Source organism: Mirounga angustirostris, unplaced genomic scaffold (assembly GCF_029215605.1).
Source record: "Mirounga angustirostris isolate CCGP_5_RB_7025 unplaced genomic scaffold, mMirAng1.0.hap1 SCAF_7, whole genome shotgun sequence".
NCBI lineage: Eukaryota > Metazoa > Chordata > Mammalia > Carnivora > Phocidae > Mirounga > Mirounga angustirostris.
Genome location: NW_026991715.1, coordinates 44,577,943 through 44,596,295, shown reverse-complemented (window position 1 = coordinate 44,596,295; position 18,353 = coordinate 44,577,943). Strand labels below are relative to the sequence as shown.

The 18,353-nt window shown below is 39.3% G+C and overlaps 1 protein-coding gene across 1 annotated transcript in view; it reads right to left on the bottom strand.

The window, feature by feature from the left end:
* RAB3C (RAB3C, member RAS oncogene family) overlaps positions 1-18,353 on the bottom strand; it is a 268,621-nt gene that overhangs the window by 148,245 nt on the left and 102,023 nt on the right. The window contains exon 2 of the mRNA XM_045886801.2: positions 13,846-13,964. Coding sequence (XP_045742757.1) covers positions 13,846-13,964 — 119 coding nt within the window. The remainder of the gene's footprint in view (positions 1-13,845; positions 13,965-18,353) is intronic.

Sequence of the window (18,353 nt, the reverse complement as noted above, 5' to 3'; positions counted from 1 at the left end):
CTTCCACAGGAGTGCTGAAATTTTAAGTATAGCTCTTTCCCGAATTGTCAGTCATTTTAGTGACTTCTCAAACCTAACAGGAGTCGTGGGAAACCCTGAATTTGTAGCCAGCTAGTCAGAATAGCCCTGGGGACCCCCAAACTGAAGTGAGGCCAAACTTGTGGAGGACTCTGCCCTTAATCTTGAGTTTGGCTAACTCTGGGTAGACATATCAGGCTGACTACTCAAAAACTTTTAATTGTTGTGAGTATTTGCTTTAAAAAAAAAAAAAAAAGGTCTAGAAACCACCTAGGCCTTGTGACATTTCTCTCATCTGCCTTCCACTGGTTGTTGCTTTCAATATGCTATGGGAAGGAACAACAGAGAAAGAGCCAAATTCATTTGATATTTATAAATTAAAATTAGGTTATAGGATACAATAGACCTTAAATGGGGACTGTCCTGAGGGATATTATATGAACAAAGAACATGAGATTGACAGCATGGAGACTGTGATATATGGTTGGGTTGCCTGTATATCCTTTTAGTTACACTGTGATTCTTGCTCTTGCTTTGGAAATTGATGGTACATAAAGGGAAAGGTACAGACAACAATGAAGAAGGGATCTGTCTAAATTTAATGGAATCAGACATTATACATGATGACCTATCTTCTGGTGATGAAATGGAATCCTCCCATGACTAATATTGTGCTATTTTTCTAATTTTCTGAATAGTAACCTTTAATGTTTCTTCCTTTCCTTTCCTTTCCTTTCCTTTCCTTTCCTTTCCTTTCCTTTCCTTTCCTCTCCTCTCTTCTCCTCTCCTCTCCTCCCTTCCCCTCCCCTCCCATCCCTTCCCCTCCTCTCTTCTCTTTCTTTTTTTCTTTCTTTCTTTCTTTCTTTCTTTCTTTCTTTCTTTCTTTCTTTCTTTCTTTCTTTCTTTCTTTGTTCGTTCTTTCTTTCATTTTGTTTTTAAGGAGTGGGTGTGTCGGGGGTTGGTTTACAACTGATAATTAAGAAAATTATATTAATGAAATGAACTGCAAAGATAAATGACCAAACCCAGCCCAATGGTAAATAAACAAACAGGGCTCCAGAATGCTCCCGCTAGTCAGGAGCCCTACATTAGGCAAACAATGTCAACAATTTAGAAATAAGTAGAGATTAGACTGGAGTTGTGCCAGTTTAGACCTAGAAGACCTGGTCTTTCTACTCATTTCACGATGCTGTAGCTGAGTACATATGTATTTGCTGATTGGACAATTAGAGAATGAGGACCAGTAGTAGGTATCAAGAAGTACCCAAAAGAAGTACCCAACATATTCACTATGGTCAGAAAGCAGACTTGGAGACCACATTCACCACAGACCTGAAAACACTGGTAAGGCTCAAGAAAGGCATAACTGTTCCTCTTTAAAGCCTAGAAACCTGTTTTCTTAATACTATCACCAACAATCCTACAGATTTGTTTTTATACAGCAATCATCAACCATATGACCCAGAAATCAAGATGAACATCTACAACAGAAAATAGGCTCTTACCACAATCTCCTTTCCTGAGGAGTTATGTGACAGGTATAATTATTGTTCTTCAAGACAAATCTATTCCCCAAAGGCAGGCAACTAATTTCAAAGAAAATAAGGTATATTAAAATAGATGGAAACCAAGGAAATCCTGTGAGAAAATACTGGCATTTGCAATAAGTATAGTCATACAAAACTGCACAAAAGGAGCTGCCAAGAAGTGTATTTTCAGAGGGCAGGTGAAGCAGAACAAATAGCAATCATATTTATATAATATCTTTTATCCAAGAGTCCAAGTAATTTTTTATTTAATCTTTATATTTCCTATATAACCTGACTGGGGTAAGTAAGGCTGCAGCAACTAGAATTTAGCTTCTAGCCTTTGGTTTAGTGTTAATATTTATAGAAGAGTAATTACCATCTCTGAGTACAGTTGAGGTTAGTTAAGTACCCAAACACCAAGTCATATAGGACAGGCTTCAGTCTTCAGACTTTTGCTACTTCCCAAGTCGCAAAAAAACAAAGAAAAAAAGAAAAAAAAGAAAGAAAGAAAGAAAAAGATTCTCTCTGACCAAAATCTGAGCCCATGTTTGCCTTACAGGTCTGGGCAGATATTGGGTAAAATGAAATGCTTAATTAGGATCTTTAATTCAAGGCTTTACATTTTGTACCATGTCTGTATTCTTCATGCAGCTAATTTTTATCTCAATTTCCAGTCTGAGGAATTCTTTGAGACAAACCAGAACAAACTGCTGTAAGTGAAAGAGTGAGTGGAAAAAACAAAGAAACAAGAAAACCCAGAGGCAGGCAGTTGGTTAACTGGAAACAGAAATAGTAAGAAAAACTTTGACCTGAGGCCACGAGAGACGAGCAAATATTTCCTATTGGGTTAGATGACATTTCTAATCCTCTTTAGGTCCCCTGAAATATGTGCTATGCATTTGTTGTACTAACCCAAATATACTCTCTTCTCCAAAAACAAACAAATAACCCCAAACCAAACCATTTTAGAGATAGAATGTACTACAAAAACTAACCAGGTAACTTCAAGTCATTTTGCCCCATATGTATGCTAAAACATTTTAATTTCTCTTTATCAATTCTACCCACATATCCTCTCCATTCTACCGAGAAGCTGGGAGAATTTTATAATATAGACAAAATTTTGATAAAATAGGTATTATCTCCTTGCTACATTTGAATTGAAAGTTTTTATTTATTTTCATCATAATGGTCTGATACTATTCTGGCCCTCGTCATCAATTTTTTGTTGGACATAATTGATATGTGCCATGAACCGTGCCAGATTATAAAGACAGAAAATGAAGATCTAGTCCCATATACTTCTCTCTCTGTTATTCATATATTCATTTAATCAACAAATATGTGTTGAATACCTACTATGTTCCAGGGACTGTTCTGGATACATAAGACATAATACTGCATAAAAAGGACAGAAATTGCTGTTCTGTGAAGCTAGCATTCTTATTGCAGAGACAGATGTGATAAATAAGTAAGTTATAAAATAAAAAGGGTTGCAATATAAAAGAGGGTGGGCAATATAAAAGGTCTTGCTGACAAGGTAACATTATAGTGAAGACCATTAGGTGAGGGGAGAACCATAAGGATATCTGGGAAAGAGACTTCTAAGCAGTGAGAAAAGCAGGAGCAAATGCCCCAAAGAAGAAGCATGTCTGCTATGTTCTAGAAATAGCAAAGAGGCTGTTGTGGCTAGACCAGGTGCAGGAGAGGAAGAGAAGAAGAAGGTAAGATAGAGAGGTGGTGAGTCAGCTGCACAGGATCTTGTAGGCTGTTGTAAGGGCTTTGGCTTCAGGCCGGGAAAGGTGGGATGCTGTGAATGTTTGGAACAGAAGAGTGACACGATCTGATTTATAGTTTGAAAAGCAGCCTCTCTGTGCTGGGAAGATTCTGGGGGCAGGGACAGTGGTAGAAGCAGAATGACCAGTTAGGCTATAGCAACAATCCAGACAGGAGAGGATGGTGGCATGATCAAGGTGGTATCAGTGTGTTATGGGTTGAATTGTATCCCTCCAGAAATATTGAAGTTCTCATCCTAAGTACCTGTGAATGTGGCCATATTTAGAATTAGGCATTTACAGATGATCAAGTTAAGATGAGGTCTTTAAGGTGGGTCCAGATCCAATATTACTGTATCTTTATAGAAAGGATAACTTTGGGGCCTCCTGGGTGGCTCAGTCAGTTAAGCATCTGCCTTCGGCTCAGGTCATGACCTCAGGGTCCTGGGATTGAGCCCTGCATTGGGCTCCCTGCTCAGTGGGGAGCCTCCTTCTCCTTCTCACTCTGCCTCTCTCCCTGCTTGTACTCTCTTGCTCTATCTCAAATAAATAAATAAAGATCTTAAAAAAAAAAAAGAAAGGATAACGTTGGTCACAGAGGGAGACACATACAAAGGAGAGATGATATGAAAACACAGGAAGCAGATAGCCGTCTACAAGCCATGGTATGCCTGAGGCTAGCAGAAGCTAGAAGAAAGGTCTGGAACAGATTCACTCACATGTTCTCAGAAGCCAGCCCTGCCAATACTCTGAGCTGGGACTTAAAGTCCCAGAACTGTGAGACAATAAATTTCTCTTATTCAGCTACCCAGTCTGTGGGCCTGGCGACGGCAGCCCGAGCAAACTAATACACATTGGAAATGGTGGGCAGTGAAGGGATTCTGGATATAAAATTGGTTCTCATTATTCATGGATTCCGTACTTGCAAATTTGCCTACTTGCTAAAATTTATTTGTAATCCCCAAATAAATACTCATGGCGCTTTCACAGACATTTGCAGACATAAGCCAAGGGATGAGAAAGCGGAGTGGCCTGATACACATATTCCCAGCGGAGACTGAAAAAGACCGTGCTTTGCCTGGTTTCAGTCTTCTTCTGTAAACAGTGCTTTTTCGCAATATGCTCAATGCCGTACTTTTCACCTTTTGTGCTTTTTGTTGGTGACTGTGCGTTTAAAATGACCGCCAAGCATAAAGCCCAAGTGCTGTCTGGTGTTCCCAAGTGCAAAAAGACTGTCGTATGGCTGTGCAGAAACACCTGGGTCAGACACACTTCATTTGGGCACGAGTTTTCTGCTGCTGGCCATGACTCCAATGTTCACGAATCAACAAAATACATTAAATAAAGTGTCTTTAAGTGGAAACACACCTAAAACCAAGCACATATTGATCTGCTGGCAAAAATGTAATCAGAGGCTCCCAGGAACCTGCCTCTCTATTTGCCCTATGGAGCAACAATTCAGTATTCACTAACTAACATTTTTGGTGACTTCATGGAGTGTAACAACTTTGAACAAGAGCAAATTGTACTTTGATATTAGAGCCAAGATACAATAGTATTTGTTGAAGGAGTGGATGTGGGGTGTCAGAAAATAAGGAGTTAAGATTAGTCCCAATGTTTTTGGCCCGGTAAACCAAAAAGATGGAGATGCAAAAGACAGCTGAGGGGATAGGGTGTTGGTTTATTTCAGGTTTTTTGGAAGGAGCTGTGGATTAGGAGCTATCTATCCTTTAAATATAAGCTTGAGGTTAAGTTGGATTATCCATACAGGAAAAATGGTTTAAGGCTGGGTCAGAGCAGCAATGAGAGAGTGAGCAATGAGAGAGAGAGAGGGAGGGAGGGAGGGAGAAGAAAGACTCCTTGATGCCCAGTGTGGGGTGGGGGTGAACCTTGGCATCAGATGTCTGCATTCTAATCCCACCACTACGCACTCTGAGCTGTGACAGAACCAACTTTATAGTTGATAGGAACCTTGAACAAGGTTAGGAAGCCATGAACAGAGGTTTAGCAATTATTCATCTTAGTTGTTATTACCAGTCTAAAATTCTTTCATATTGAACATGATGTCACCTTCATTTAATACCATTATATATTTTTGGATAACAAAAAATTGCAGAGAGAAAGAATATCTGAGGGTGAAATTTCATTCTGGTTGTAGCACATCTGCAATGGTACCCTGAACGTCATAGAAATGAATTATTTACAACTGGTGGGAAGATGGTGTTAGACTTTTATCCTCTGTCTGGTGGTTTTTAAAAAATATCAATCTGCTCACCAGATTTCCTGCTTCAAAAAAACAAAAAAAAACAAACAAAAAAACCCAAACTTATATTTAGAGTTCCTCATTGTATCATAAAAAGCCAAATGTAAATAAATAAGGTAGGGGAAGATAAGTCAGCGACATTCTCCTACAGGAAGTACAGCAGCCTGTGGCCAGGCCATACTTAGAACAGAAATGCATTTAACGTCAGGAATGGGAAGATTTTTTTTTTTAAGATTTTATTTATTTGAGAGAGAGCGAGAGTGAGAGAGCGAGAGCGGTAGGCAGAGGGAGAGGGAGAAGCAGGCTCCCCACTGAGCAGGGAGCCCGACGTGGGGCTCGATCCCAGGACCCTGAGATCATCACCTGAGCTGAAGGCAGATGCTTAACCGACTGAGCCACCCAGTGCCCCAGGAATGGGGAGATTTTAAGTCAAGTTGAAAGGCACTTCAGTAGGTGTAGACAGTTGAGTCTTAGGCGCTGGATGTTTAGGAAGAGCCTGGACAAGGGATCCACATTCCATATACCTGGGGCCATGCTCCAACTGAGACCCAGGAACTCTCTGGCCACCACTCATCTGAGAAACATTTCAAAGGCAGTGAAATTTTCAGTGGTGATCTTGTTTCTAGAACTATTTAAATCTATTTGGGACTTGTCTCTCTAATCATTTATTTATTTTGTTTCTTAAACCAAAGCCCATAGGAGGAGTCAAAGCACAGAACACTATTTTTTTTTTTAGAGGTAACTTCTCTTTTCTCACATAATGGAGCCACAAAATTCCTGCCCTTGACTTTACAACTCCACACAGTTTGCTCCCTAACAAAATGCAGGTTTAAGCAAATGGGAATCTGGCAAATTCTACTTACTGACCGTGATTTACACATATTTTCACCATGTGGACAAATCTGAAGAACATTGTAAGCCCCGTTGCAGTTCTCAATATGATTGTTTACAGCCACCTTACTTTCCCACATCTTTTTACAAAACACTCCAATCAATTCTGATGGCTTCACGAGATGCACATTCTCCGTGTGAGTTTCACTCACTCATTCAATAAATATTTCTTAAGCAGCCACTCAGTGCCATTCCTAGAGTAGACACTGGGATACAAAGGTGAAGAAGACAAGCATAGTCTTTTTTTTAAGGAACTTGGAATTCAGCAGGAAAACAGAGTACTAGATAAACACTTACAATATGTTATAAGATACATGTGTGATAGTATTTTGAGAGTATACTACAGAAGCAACTAAAAGAATACGGTATTTGAAAAAACATCAGAGAAAATGATGGACAATCTGAGATCTGAAGGACGAGAAGAAATTGGCTTGATCTTGGGGTTGGAGGGATGTGGTTTGTTATAGAAAGCAGAGGCCCTGAGAAAGAGAAACCCAGAGGTATGAGAAGTTCAGGAGACTGAAAGAAGTTTAAAAACTAGACTTGATAACAATTATAAAGAAGATCGGCATTTGTATTCCAAAGTACTGGATGCAATATTAGTGTCTGAGGCCTTCTTCAGAGTGCATAACCTCATACTCTCTTCTACCTAAGGTATAACATAGAAAAATGATAGTTAGGGAAGATAGTCTAGGTAGCATGGAATCCAAGCATTCCCTTGAATGGTTACCATTCAGTTCTTGGATCACTAAAGACCACAAGAAGTCTGTGTGTTCAGACTACAGTATTTGCCTAGATTCTCATGGGGGCCTTCATTGAACATGCTCTAATGTTTGCCTCCTGGGTTTTGAGGCCATTGTAAGAAAGGAGTCTCCTGAGGTCTTTTTAGTACTAGCTGTAAAAGCCTTTGTTGACATAAACCCAATGTGCCCCCAATAAAAGACATTTCCATCAGCATTTAATTCAAAGAAAACTTTCTTTGCCCTGGAGGATTGGTGTGGTATTTCTCCCCTTCCTATAATGAGAGCTCCATAGAATATACTGTGTTTACTTTTATCCCCCCTAAGCCTTGATTTTCACCTTGATTTCCAAGAACCTTAGAACTAAATTTCATCCCATTTTATCTTTTGGATTTCCATAAGCTTTTAAATTCTCTCTGACACCTTTCATGTGCTCCCTCAGATCTTCTTCCTTCACCCATCTGAGGCGGCTCTTGGCCACTTGCTACACGGCTCCCGTTACACACTTCTGCAAGCGCTCTGCTCAACTACCACCTCCCTTCTCCAACATGAGAAAGGCGTCACCCAAAGCAGCTCGCCTCAGGCCAATGCCACGGTCTCTTGCCTCCCACGAGGAAGCTTCCCTGCTGCTACGACTATGAGTCATCCATGTCTGTGGAACTTGGACTCTTTGCTCTTGCTGTCCTGAGACCATACACTTCACAATCAAGAATTAGCATGTAAGATTTTTCCACCCCATTTCCAGGGCATGAGGGCTAAAACAATTATTTGCTCCTGATTCTTGGGAGTTACTCTCTAATCCTATTTTATTAACCATATTGTACGTATCTTTGGTGTTTTTTCTCACATTCTTTTTGAATATTTGTAGACCCTAGATAAATGTATAAGTAAGTTCACAGTGAGTTTCATTTTAATTTTATAGAATTGTGGAATTTGGCCAAATTAAAGAGGATATTTTTATTTAATTGCCCAGATAAAATTCCACTGGAAAACTGAAAGCACAGTTTAATGTGTTTTCAAAAAAAGGATAGCCACCATTTCCTCAACACAATCTGCTACCTTGTTGTTATGCTCTCTAAATCTCTACGCCTGGCTTAACACATTAGAATTTGTGTGTTATGAAATTCTAAGAAATTTAACACTTAATCTGAATGTCCCTATAATTGGTTTAAGAATTTTACTGAGATCACAGCCAAAAACCATTTTCTTTCCTTTTGGAGCAGTTGAAGTGCATTTTGTTAGAGTATTTGAAACTTTAGGTGCCAATCAGTCTCAATTAATTTCTTATTTTTTGCTCTATGTGTTTTTCTAGGGTTTTTTTTTTCTTTTTGGTCCCCTTAATACCGACACTTGGAGACTAGTAATTTAGAGAATACGTTCTTTTGTGCTTGTTTTTTTGAGAAGGCTTTATTTCCTAGTATAGAAAGTCACCACTGAATGCCACCAAGCTCCCTTCTTTCCCGAGTACTACTTACTAATGCCATATATGTAAAGCAAGTATGAAACGCTGAACTGGACTTTTTTTTTTTTTCCTAAACAGTTTTCTTTTCTTACTATGCCATTCTGTTTTTATTCCTTAAACATTTTCCAAGGTTTTTGACGGGTCAGTTTTTTCAGGTAAGAATAATTTTTAAAATACCTGTTTTGTAATGTTACCTATGTTAAGTAGGGAACACAAACAAGTTAGACATATTATTGCTCTGCAAATAATTTGCAATCTATTAAGAACTTAAGACAAGTAAATCTTCAGAACAACACAAAGTTGAATATGATTAGTGCCATAGCAGTGATGGACATAACAATGTTAAATCTTCTGTTGGGAGGAAGAATAGAACCATTAAATCCTGGCTACGTCAGTCTGAAGTAATTTCATATTTTCTGTTGGAGTATCAACAAAGGATGTGAACCTCTATAGTTCTTTGGATCATCCATCCAAAATGTGCATTGTATTATTGTACAGTAAGAGATTACTTTATGATTCCACTTATACGAGGTACTTAGAATAGTCAAATTCATAGAGATACAAAGTAGACTGGTGGTTGCCAGAGGCTGGGGAGGAGCAGAAAGAAGGGGAAGTTACTGTTTACAAGGTATAGCATTTCAGTTTTGCAAGATGAAGGGTTTTGGGGAAGGACGGTAGTGATGGTTGTGACAGCCCTAACGATGCATTTAATACCACTAACTGTACGCTTAAAAAATGGTTAAGTTGTACATTTTGCTACATGTATTTTACAATAAAAATTCAGAAAAAAATTATAGGATTGTATTGTATTCAGTACTAGAGAAACAAGATGAATGAACTCACAGTCTAATACAGAAGAGAAAACGTAATCAAATAAAAACAGAGTATACTAGGTTCTGTAGGTGGTCTGTAGAAAGTGCTGGGGTAGTGTGAATGCAGGCATAAGGGTGTGAGCAGCACTGTCCACTGGGATTGGAAATTGGGGTGCATGGGAAAGGGGGTAGCAGGATCTTCAAAAGCTTCATACAAGAGTTAATATTTGAGCTGCCTCAAAAGGTGAAAAAGAGCTGGAAAGATAACAGAGAAGGTATTCTAAGCAGAGGCACAGAGGTATTAGAGGGATCAAACATCTGTAAATTGAGCAAAGTTGGGCGCCTGGGTGGCTCAGTTGGTTAAGCGACTGCCTTCAGCTCAGGTCATGATCCTGGAGTCCCGGGATCGAGTCCCGCATCGGGCTCCCTGCTCGGCAGGGAGTCTGCTTCTCCCTCTGACCCTCCTCCCTCTCATGCTCTCTGTCTCTCATTCTCTCTCTCTCTCAAATAAATAAATCTTTAAAAAAAAAATTGAGCAAAGTTGTCTGGCTGAAATATGGGACCAGTGGAGAAGAGTGGTAGGAGATGATGTTAGTGACACATGTGGGTGGGGGCTACACTGTTTGCCATGTTTGGACTTCGTTCAAAACCAAAGGCCTTCATCAGAAACGGGGTTCAGGATCACTTGCGAAGGTTTCAAAAGTACATACGGCCAAATTTATCACTGAAGATTTATTTTTAAGACATGTTAAGGTTCAGGGCTCCTGGGTGGTTCAGTCAGTTGAGCATCTGATGCTTGGTTTTGACTCAGGTCATGATTTCAGGGTCGTGGGATGGAGCCCTGTGTCGGGTTCTGCATTCAGCAGGGAGTCTACTTGAGATTCTCTTCCCCTCTCTCTTCCCCTCCCGTCTGCTCACACGCTCTCTGTCTCTCTCTCTCTTTCTGTCTCTCCAAAATAAATAAATAAATCTTAAAAAAAAAAAAAGACATGTTAAGTTTCATTAGCTCTGATGGCCATATGATATAGGATGTGGAGTGGGTGGAACCTAAAAGTAAAAAGACAAGACAGAAGGTTTGTAAAGCAGATGAAAGCCAATGACAGTCCAGGTGAAGACAGTGGCAACGAAGAATAAGAATAGATCTGAGAGGCATTTAGAAAGTCAAAATTATTGGACTTGGTGGTCAATGAGATGTGATGTGTAAAAGACAGAAATCAAAAACACTGCTTAGATTTCTATATCAGATAACTGGATGAGGGTGGATCCATTAATTGGGATAGTAAATGCTGGCATAAATACAATGTCTGGCAGATTGTTGAAAGAGGGGGTGCTCAATACATGTTTGTGGAGTGAATAAAATCCCCCTAATAATAATGATCATACAATTGGGGACGGAAAAAAAGAAGTAAGTAAGGATCGATTTTGTTGGCTTTTGACACATCTAGATGTGCCGGGGAATGGACGGGGCAGGCTGTGAAGAAGATATGCAAAGCAGGGGGTGATATCAAAACAAAACCCCACAAAGTTTAGGAAGGTAAGCCTGGGTTCTAGAAACCGTGAATAGATCAGTTTGCCTCTATGACAGTGAGAAGAGACTGTAAAAGTATAATGGCTCCACAATGTGATATGTCTCAAAGTCAGGCTGAAGAAGTTTTAACTAATTCAGTAGGTGATGGTAAGTCATGGCTTTTGGGCGGTGCCTTGCAGTGGTCTTTAGGATTATGTTCATCTGGAATACTCTTACAGCAGCAGTGGGATAGGATGGCGTGGGACAGGAAGAAATCTATAAGGGAGAAAGATCAGTTAGAAGGCTACTGTGAGGGTAGAAGCAAACCATAATAATAAGGAGAGCAATGATGGTCACAGTAGGAATGGAGAGGCAGGAGCAGAATCAAAAGATATTCAGAAAAAATTAATACGCAAGATCAAGTTCCAGATTGGGACGGTTGGAGGTTACAAGTGGATTCAGGGTAGACCCTGGGTGACAGAGTGTGGTGCTATCAATGAGAAGAAAAATGATGTCAGGAAGGTGAGCAATTTTAGGCAGAGATAATTGATTCTGAGGCACCAGCAGGATAGCCAGGTGAAGAAATATTTTGGCCACCTGGAAATGCAACGCTGCAGTTTAGAACACAGACTGGAGCCAGAAATGTAAACTTGGGAGCTATTCGGTGTAAATGATAAATGATGTGTGTGAGAGGATAGGATAGCCAAGGAAAGCAAAAATGAGCCCAATAGAACAAACCATGGGGGTGTGCTTACTCTTGGCTGGGTGAGGGAAATCTTGGAAGTAGAAAGAGAAGCAGTCCTAGGGAGAGACAAGAATAATCTGGAAAACACACCTCTCAAAAAAAAGGGGGGGTGGGAAACAGAGCTTCAAAAAAGAAGAGTGGTAAACAGTCAAATAGGGAATTTGAGGCAGAGGAAGACTGGTAAGGGCAGGTGGTCTGTTCACAGGCTAGGAAGCGTGGTGGGGATGAAGCTGGGCTGGCTGGGGTGAGCGAGGGAAGGTGTGGGGTAGGGCTTGCGGAAGCTGAACTTCTCCACATCATTTCTCATGCTAGAACCAGAAGTCTAGAGAGCTGGGTTATTGGTCTTATTGCCATTTCGTTTTAATGAACTCAATTCTTGGTATTCTCAGTAGTCATATAACATTCATCGAAACAACAGGGTAAGAACTATGGGTGCAAACAGCATTTGGGACCCTGAAGTTTGGAAGGTGATTCGTGAACACCTCCTGTCCAGGAGCACTGGGTCTCAACGTTTCCTCAGAGGAAAGAATCAAAGTTAAAATGACCACTTTGCATAGCAGTTGGTATGCCAGAGCTATGTGTGAAAATTAACTAGATATCGCCGCATTATTAATTGAACAAGCCTTTCTGTCACTAGTCTGAAACGGTACTTTCTTCATAAACTAAATCTAGATGGATTTGTGTCTATGTTTGGACTCTTCGTTTCTTTCCATTTTGTACCAAGCCTGTCGGTATTTACTTGGGGTTGCCTTGAATCTATGAATTAATATGAGAAGAACTGGCATTTTTACAATATTCAGTCTACTAAAAAGGAGAGTACTTAAGCCTTTTTTTATGTGGCTCAGTGGAAGATAATTACTTTTTCATATAGTCCCAAGCTCACCCTTTTCAGTTTATAGCTATATATTTCCTTTTTGAGAGGCTACTATAAATGCATTATTTCTTGCACTGTAAGTGTGTGTGCATCTGTGTGTGTAAGTAGAAGAGATGTAGGTGTTTTCTCAGATGAACAATTAAAATTTAAAAGAAATAATCTAAAGCAAGTTGAAGTTTTTAATAGCATCTGACCTTCATTAAGCTGATACACGTGTAAAAAAAATTACTTTGGATAATACTATGATGCAAAACAGAAAAAAAAAATGAATGCCGTTTATTTCACTTTGGGGGCTACGATTCTCGTATAGAAGCCCAGCTGTGACCGTTGACAGTTAAAATGTGATGGCTCTTCAGGCCTGCTACCAGCAGCGGGGGCGCCATTTTCCTCCTCCTACCACACAAAGCTCTAGCTAGACTCTAGCTCTTGCCACAGGAAAGCTACTCTGCTCAGCCCTGCTGCTTGAATCCCTGACCATGACCATCAGCGCTTCCACTTGTCCTCCCAAGGTGCTGGGGGGACTGGTTGACAGAAGCCACACAAGGCCTCCGCTGCCAGTCATACTCCCCACGGACAGAGGGGTTTTCGCATGGCTGATGTAGCCATGAGTCAGAACATGCTTGGGTTTTAGCTCTGCCTTTATCTCAGTCCTTTGAAACTTTGCAACTTGAAGAAAAACTGAAAACTATTTAACAAATCTAGACAAGGGGCTAGCAAGCTTTTACTGTCAACGGCCAGATAGGAAATGTTTCAGGCTTTGTGGGCCCTATGGTTTCTGTTAAAACAACTTACCTCTGCTGTTGTATGTGAAAGCCATCTCAGACGGTAAGGAAATGAGCCTGGCTACGTTCTAATAAAACTATTCACAAAACAAATGGTGGGCCACATTAGGCCCACAGTTTACAAATCCCTGTTTTAGACCAGTAAATTTCCAAACCATTCATTATTTATATTTAAAAAAAAAATCAAAAGTCTCCACGGAACTAAGCATAACAGGTTGCAAAGCACCGGAAGTTACAGAATGTAGAAAAATCACCAGATGGATTTCCTATCAATCTCTAAACAACAACTCTGAGCATAGCCAGTATTTGTCTGCTTTATGAAGCACAAGGGGGATCACAGTAAACAACAAACACACATCGTGACACTGGTCACTGCTTTGAGAAGGAAGAGGAAGTCGAATGAAAACTCCAATATTACTAGTGATGGGAGTATTCGCTCTTACTTACCAATCCTGTACTGCATTGAAGGATTCTTCATTTGTGATGTCATACATTAAAATAAAGCCCATGGCCCCACGGTAATAGGCTGTGGTGATAGTCCGGTATCTTTCCTGGCCTGCTGTGTCCTAAAAAATAACAATTTTTAATATTTGATTATATTATATAATTTTAATTATACATATTTTTATTATAAAATAATAATCTCTCCAAAAATAAGGCAACACATATTTTGGGAAGTGATTATTTCAGAAACAGTCATAATAGAGAGTCTACATTGTACTTGCAATGTATCACTATATATCTTTTTAGTCTTGTTTTCCCTCATGATTTTCATATGACAGCTCGGCAGTATTATGAAAAATTCTTTTTTTGGTAAAGATCTAGCTCAAAATACCTTCTACATATGTTCATTCCTGTTAAGCAGCAGATAACTATAGATAATAAAATAAAAAGATTATACATATGAAAATCTGTAGCTTTTTGTATAGTTTAAAACTAGAAGAGTTCATTAGCTCCAGCATTAGGTATTTATAATCTAAGTACAAGCCACTATGGGGGAAAAGAAGAGTTTTATGAACAGTTCCCCGCTTTTAAAAGCATGCAGTTCAATCTCACTTTCTTCAACTGTAAAATGAGAATAAAAATACCTGCTTTGTGTGGATATTTGAGTCAACAGACCTGGAGTTCCTGCTCTGCTATTACATAGCTGAGGAACGGGGACAATCCACTAAACCTCTGTAACTAAACCTCTCGAAGATTTAGCATGTTTGTTAGGACTATGTGAAACAATGTATCTGAGGTGCTTCACACACAGCCTGGCATACAAATGGTGGTCAATAAATGCTGAGTGCTGGCTGCTGTTCCTAAAGGTTGGGGAGGCAAAGCTAGCGTATGGCGGGAGATAGCAGCTTACAAATACAGAGGCTCAGCACCTACCAAAGAGATGGCATGCAATAGTGAAATCTGGGGATATGGCAGACACATTGCTAAAGTCACCTGCATATGTTACGTAGCTCAAGAAATTATTCCTCAATTCAACTGACTCTTGCCCCTTTGTCTTCACAGGATCTGGGCTATGGTTTATAACACCATGCTCCTTGGTTTTCCCTTTCACCACTTTCCCTGGAGATCGGGCTCTGATTTCTCTTTCTCAGTACTCTAGGTGCTGAGCACTTTGGACAGAAACATTATCTTCTTTCAGATTTTAGTCTGGATCCTCTTTCTACTCTTCTCCCAGACATGCCTCCTTTGCACATGGAGTACATCCCAGCTCCCCTTAAGATGTAATAGCCCGGGCGCCTGGGTGGCTCAGTTGGTTAAGCGACTGCCTTTGGCTCAGGTCATGATCCTGGAGTCCCGGGATCGAGTACCGCATCGGGCTCCCTGCTGGGCAGGGAGTCTGCTTCTCCCTCTGACCCTCCTCCCTCTCATGCTCTCTGTCTCTCATTCTCTCTCTCTCAAATAAATAAATAAAATCTTAAAAAAAAAAAAAAAAGATGTAATAGTCCTTGGAGGGGAAGCTAATGAGTTGGATGACACAAGAAAAGTTCCTTATCACCCAAATGAAACTAATATCTCCTGGGTCTCACTCTTGGGATGGGCTCATGTTGGATATGCTATTCCTCACCCACAGGTGTTCTCCAGCTTGGATGCTTACACCCCACCATAGACTAACCCATGAGAAACTTGAGGTTGCTTACAAGTTTCTCCTAATCTGTGTGGTATATTTTATTCAGCCACCTGCAATTTCAGAGTAGAGTGATCAAAGAAGGCTGAGGAGATCGGCAAATGATTCTAGGAGAACAGGGGGACGTGAAGACAAAGTTGAGAATTAGCTGACTTTTCATGAAACCAACAATAGGACCAGGGATGAGATTGGCCTGACTAGAAGAAGATATTTATGTGGTGATATTAGGGATATAAGGTTCCAAAGATAGGATGGAAACAAATTATGGTACCCAAAATAGCAAAAATAGAGCAAAATCTGTGGGAAAGGTCTTTCAGAACGTATCACCATTGGCAGAAAACAAAAAGGAAAGTACAGATTTTACCACATGAAAATTTGACAACTCCTTGAATATAAAAAAAGGTATAAATAAAATTAAAATGGTACATAATCAAATAAAGTGGGAAATATATTTGCATTGTACCAGAGAGACCAAAGGTTACTATCTTTAATATGTCAAGTGGTGCTAGAAATCATTAAGAAAAATGTTAATTAATCTAATTTTAAAATTATTTATATAGAAGCACATAAATAGCTAATTAATCGGTAGAAAGAGTTGAATCCCAAGCATAATAATGCTGCAGAGTTACATGCCTACCTAATAGAAGTTTCTCGGACATTATTTGAATGTCTTATCGTACTTAGTATTTTCTTTATATGAAAATGTAGATGTTTGAAATAAACATGAATATCATAAACTGCATATAACTGGGAAAAATAATCAAGTTTATTAAGCAGAAAGAAGCCAATCTTGAGCTTATGTGGATATTCTTAGATATTCATTGGATTTCATTCAATTAACAGCATATCCAATTGTGAAATAAAGAAGAAATTTAGAGAACCAAATTCCCAAAGACTATGTTTACAAAGCATGGGGTAATCAGAGATTGTGTAATATATTTCCGCTGTCTGGGGAACAAAACATCTTAAAACTAGTCATTTTATTTTAAAACATCTACTTTTGTCTTAGGTGCCTATTTTCCAGAATTCATTATCTATAAAATTACCTTTTTATTTTTTCTTATTGTGAAGTAACTTTAAGTGGCTATCTTGTCAACAATACTGTAATAGTGTCGTGTGGTGGCAGAGGGTAGCTCCACTTGTAGTGAGCACAGCATCACGCATAGACTTGTTCAATCACTAGGTTGTACACCTGAAATTAACATTGTGTGTCAACTATATTCCAATAACATTTTTTTAAAGTCCTAAAAATATGTAAAAATTTAAAAAGATAAAAATCTGAAAAGAAAAAGTTTTTTAGCATTGATTGAATAGTCTTCTCACAGGCTGGGGACCCCATTCCTGCTGCCTTCTCTATATAACAGACAGCTTTCCCCTGATTTTTCAGTAGGGGAAAACAGCCAATAAACCCGAGGTACTGCTAAAAAGTGACCCAGACCCTTCCTGTCAGGCATGTCTTCAACACAGACACTGAATAGTGGTGGGTTGGAAAACTGTGACATCTCTTTCTTCTTGACCTCTTCTGATGATAGCTTTCCTTTCCATAAGATGTTAATTTTATTTTGACAGTAAAGAATTTAGTTCTAGGATTATAAAACATTCATTTCAGTCTGTGAGTGTATTTAATCTTTGTGAGAGCAGAAATCAAGGCCCCATTATATTATGATTGATATATTATAGGAAACCACATGGTTGGATAGCCATTATCAAAATTCAAAAGTAGACAGAGGGGGACAAAACCAGTTTTCAAGAAAAAAAAATAGAAGCTTTCAGGAAGCACTTAAGTCATAGCAAGGACTAACCCTAACCCTAACCCTAACCCTAACCTTCCACACTGTTCTGATATGAACCCAGAAACACAATCTACTTGGAGGTAGTTGTCACCTAAAACCTCTCAGGGAAAATAAGAAATTGTACCAAATAGGGGTAGTGTATTAGGAAAAACAGAGAGTAGTTTTCCTTCCCAAATAGGAAGACAAAAAAAGAGTAAAATTAAGCTAATAAACCAGGCACCAAGTTGGCTCTTCATTGGTTTTGAGTACTGAAAACAATTTCAGAATTATAAACTCATTAGCATGTTCTCTCCCATGGTATCAGGAAGAAAAAGAAGTCAGAAAAACACTTCATTACATTTGACATTTACTAATGATGATAGAAGGTTCTATCTGAAAGAAAGGAACATTTTATAATGTCAAGTGCCACTAATGTAATTAAATGTGAGCAGTCTTAGAAGGCAACTGGCTAAAATGGTACCTCTTTTCAATTTGCTCAGAAAAATGGCTCCAAACCTTGGTTTTGCACTGTTCCTCTGCTCGGTTAATTCCGATAACTGGGGATACCTGCTGATTTTCCATAAATGTAGGCTTCTTATAATTGAAAAACACAACTGGAGATCTCTTACAGAGAAAATGAGGGATAAAAGTATGATTAAAAATGAAAACTTTCTTCCATGAAAGTTAGCTGTCCTTTTCTTCTCTTTTAAGAAAAATAAACTCATTTTAGTTGGTTTAAATATTTTGATTTCTCATTCATGTTTTTTTGTTGTTGTTGTTGTTTGGTTTATTTGTTTGTTTGTTTGTTTGAGAGAGTGCCCACGTGAGTGGTGGCACTGGGGGGAGAAGAGAGGCAGAGGGAGAGGGAGAGAGACTCCTAAAGCAGACTCCTGGTTGAGTGTGGAGACCAATGTGGGGCTCAATCTTACAACCCTGAGATCATGACCTGAGTTGAAATCAAGAGTGGGGTGCTTAACCAACTGAATCACCCAGATGCTCCATTTCTATTCATGTTTTTAAGAGGAATTTTTGGCTTTAATGATAGGTTTGATTAG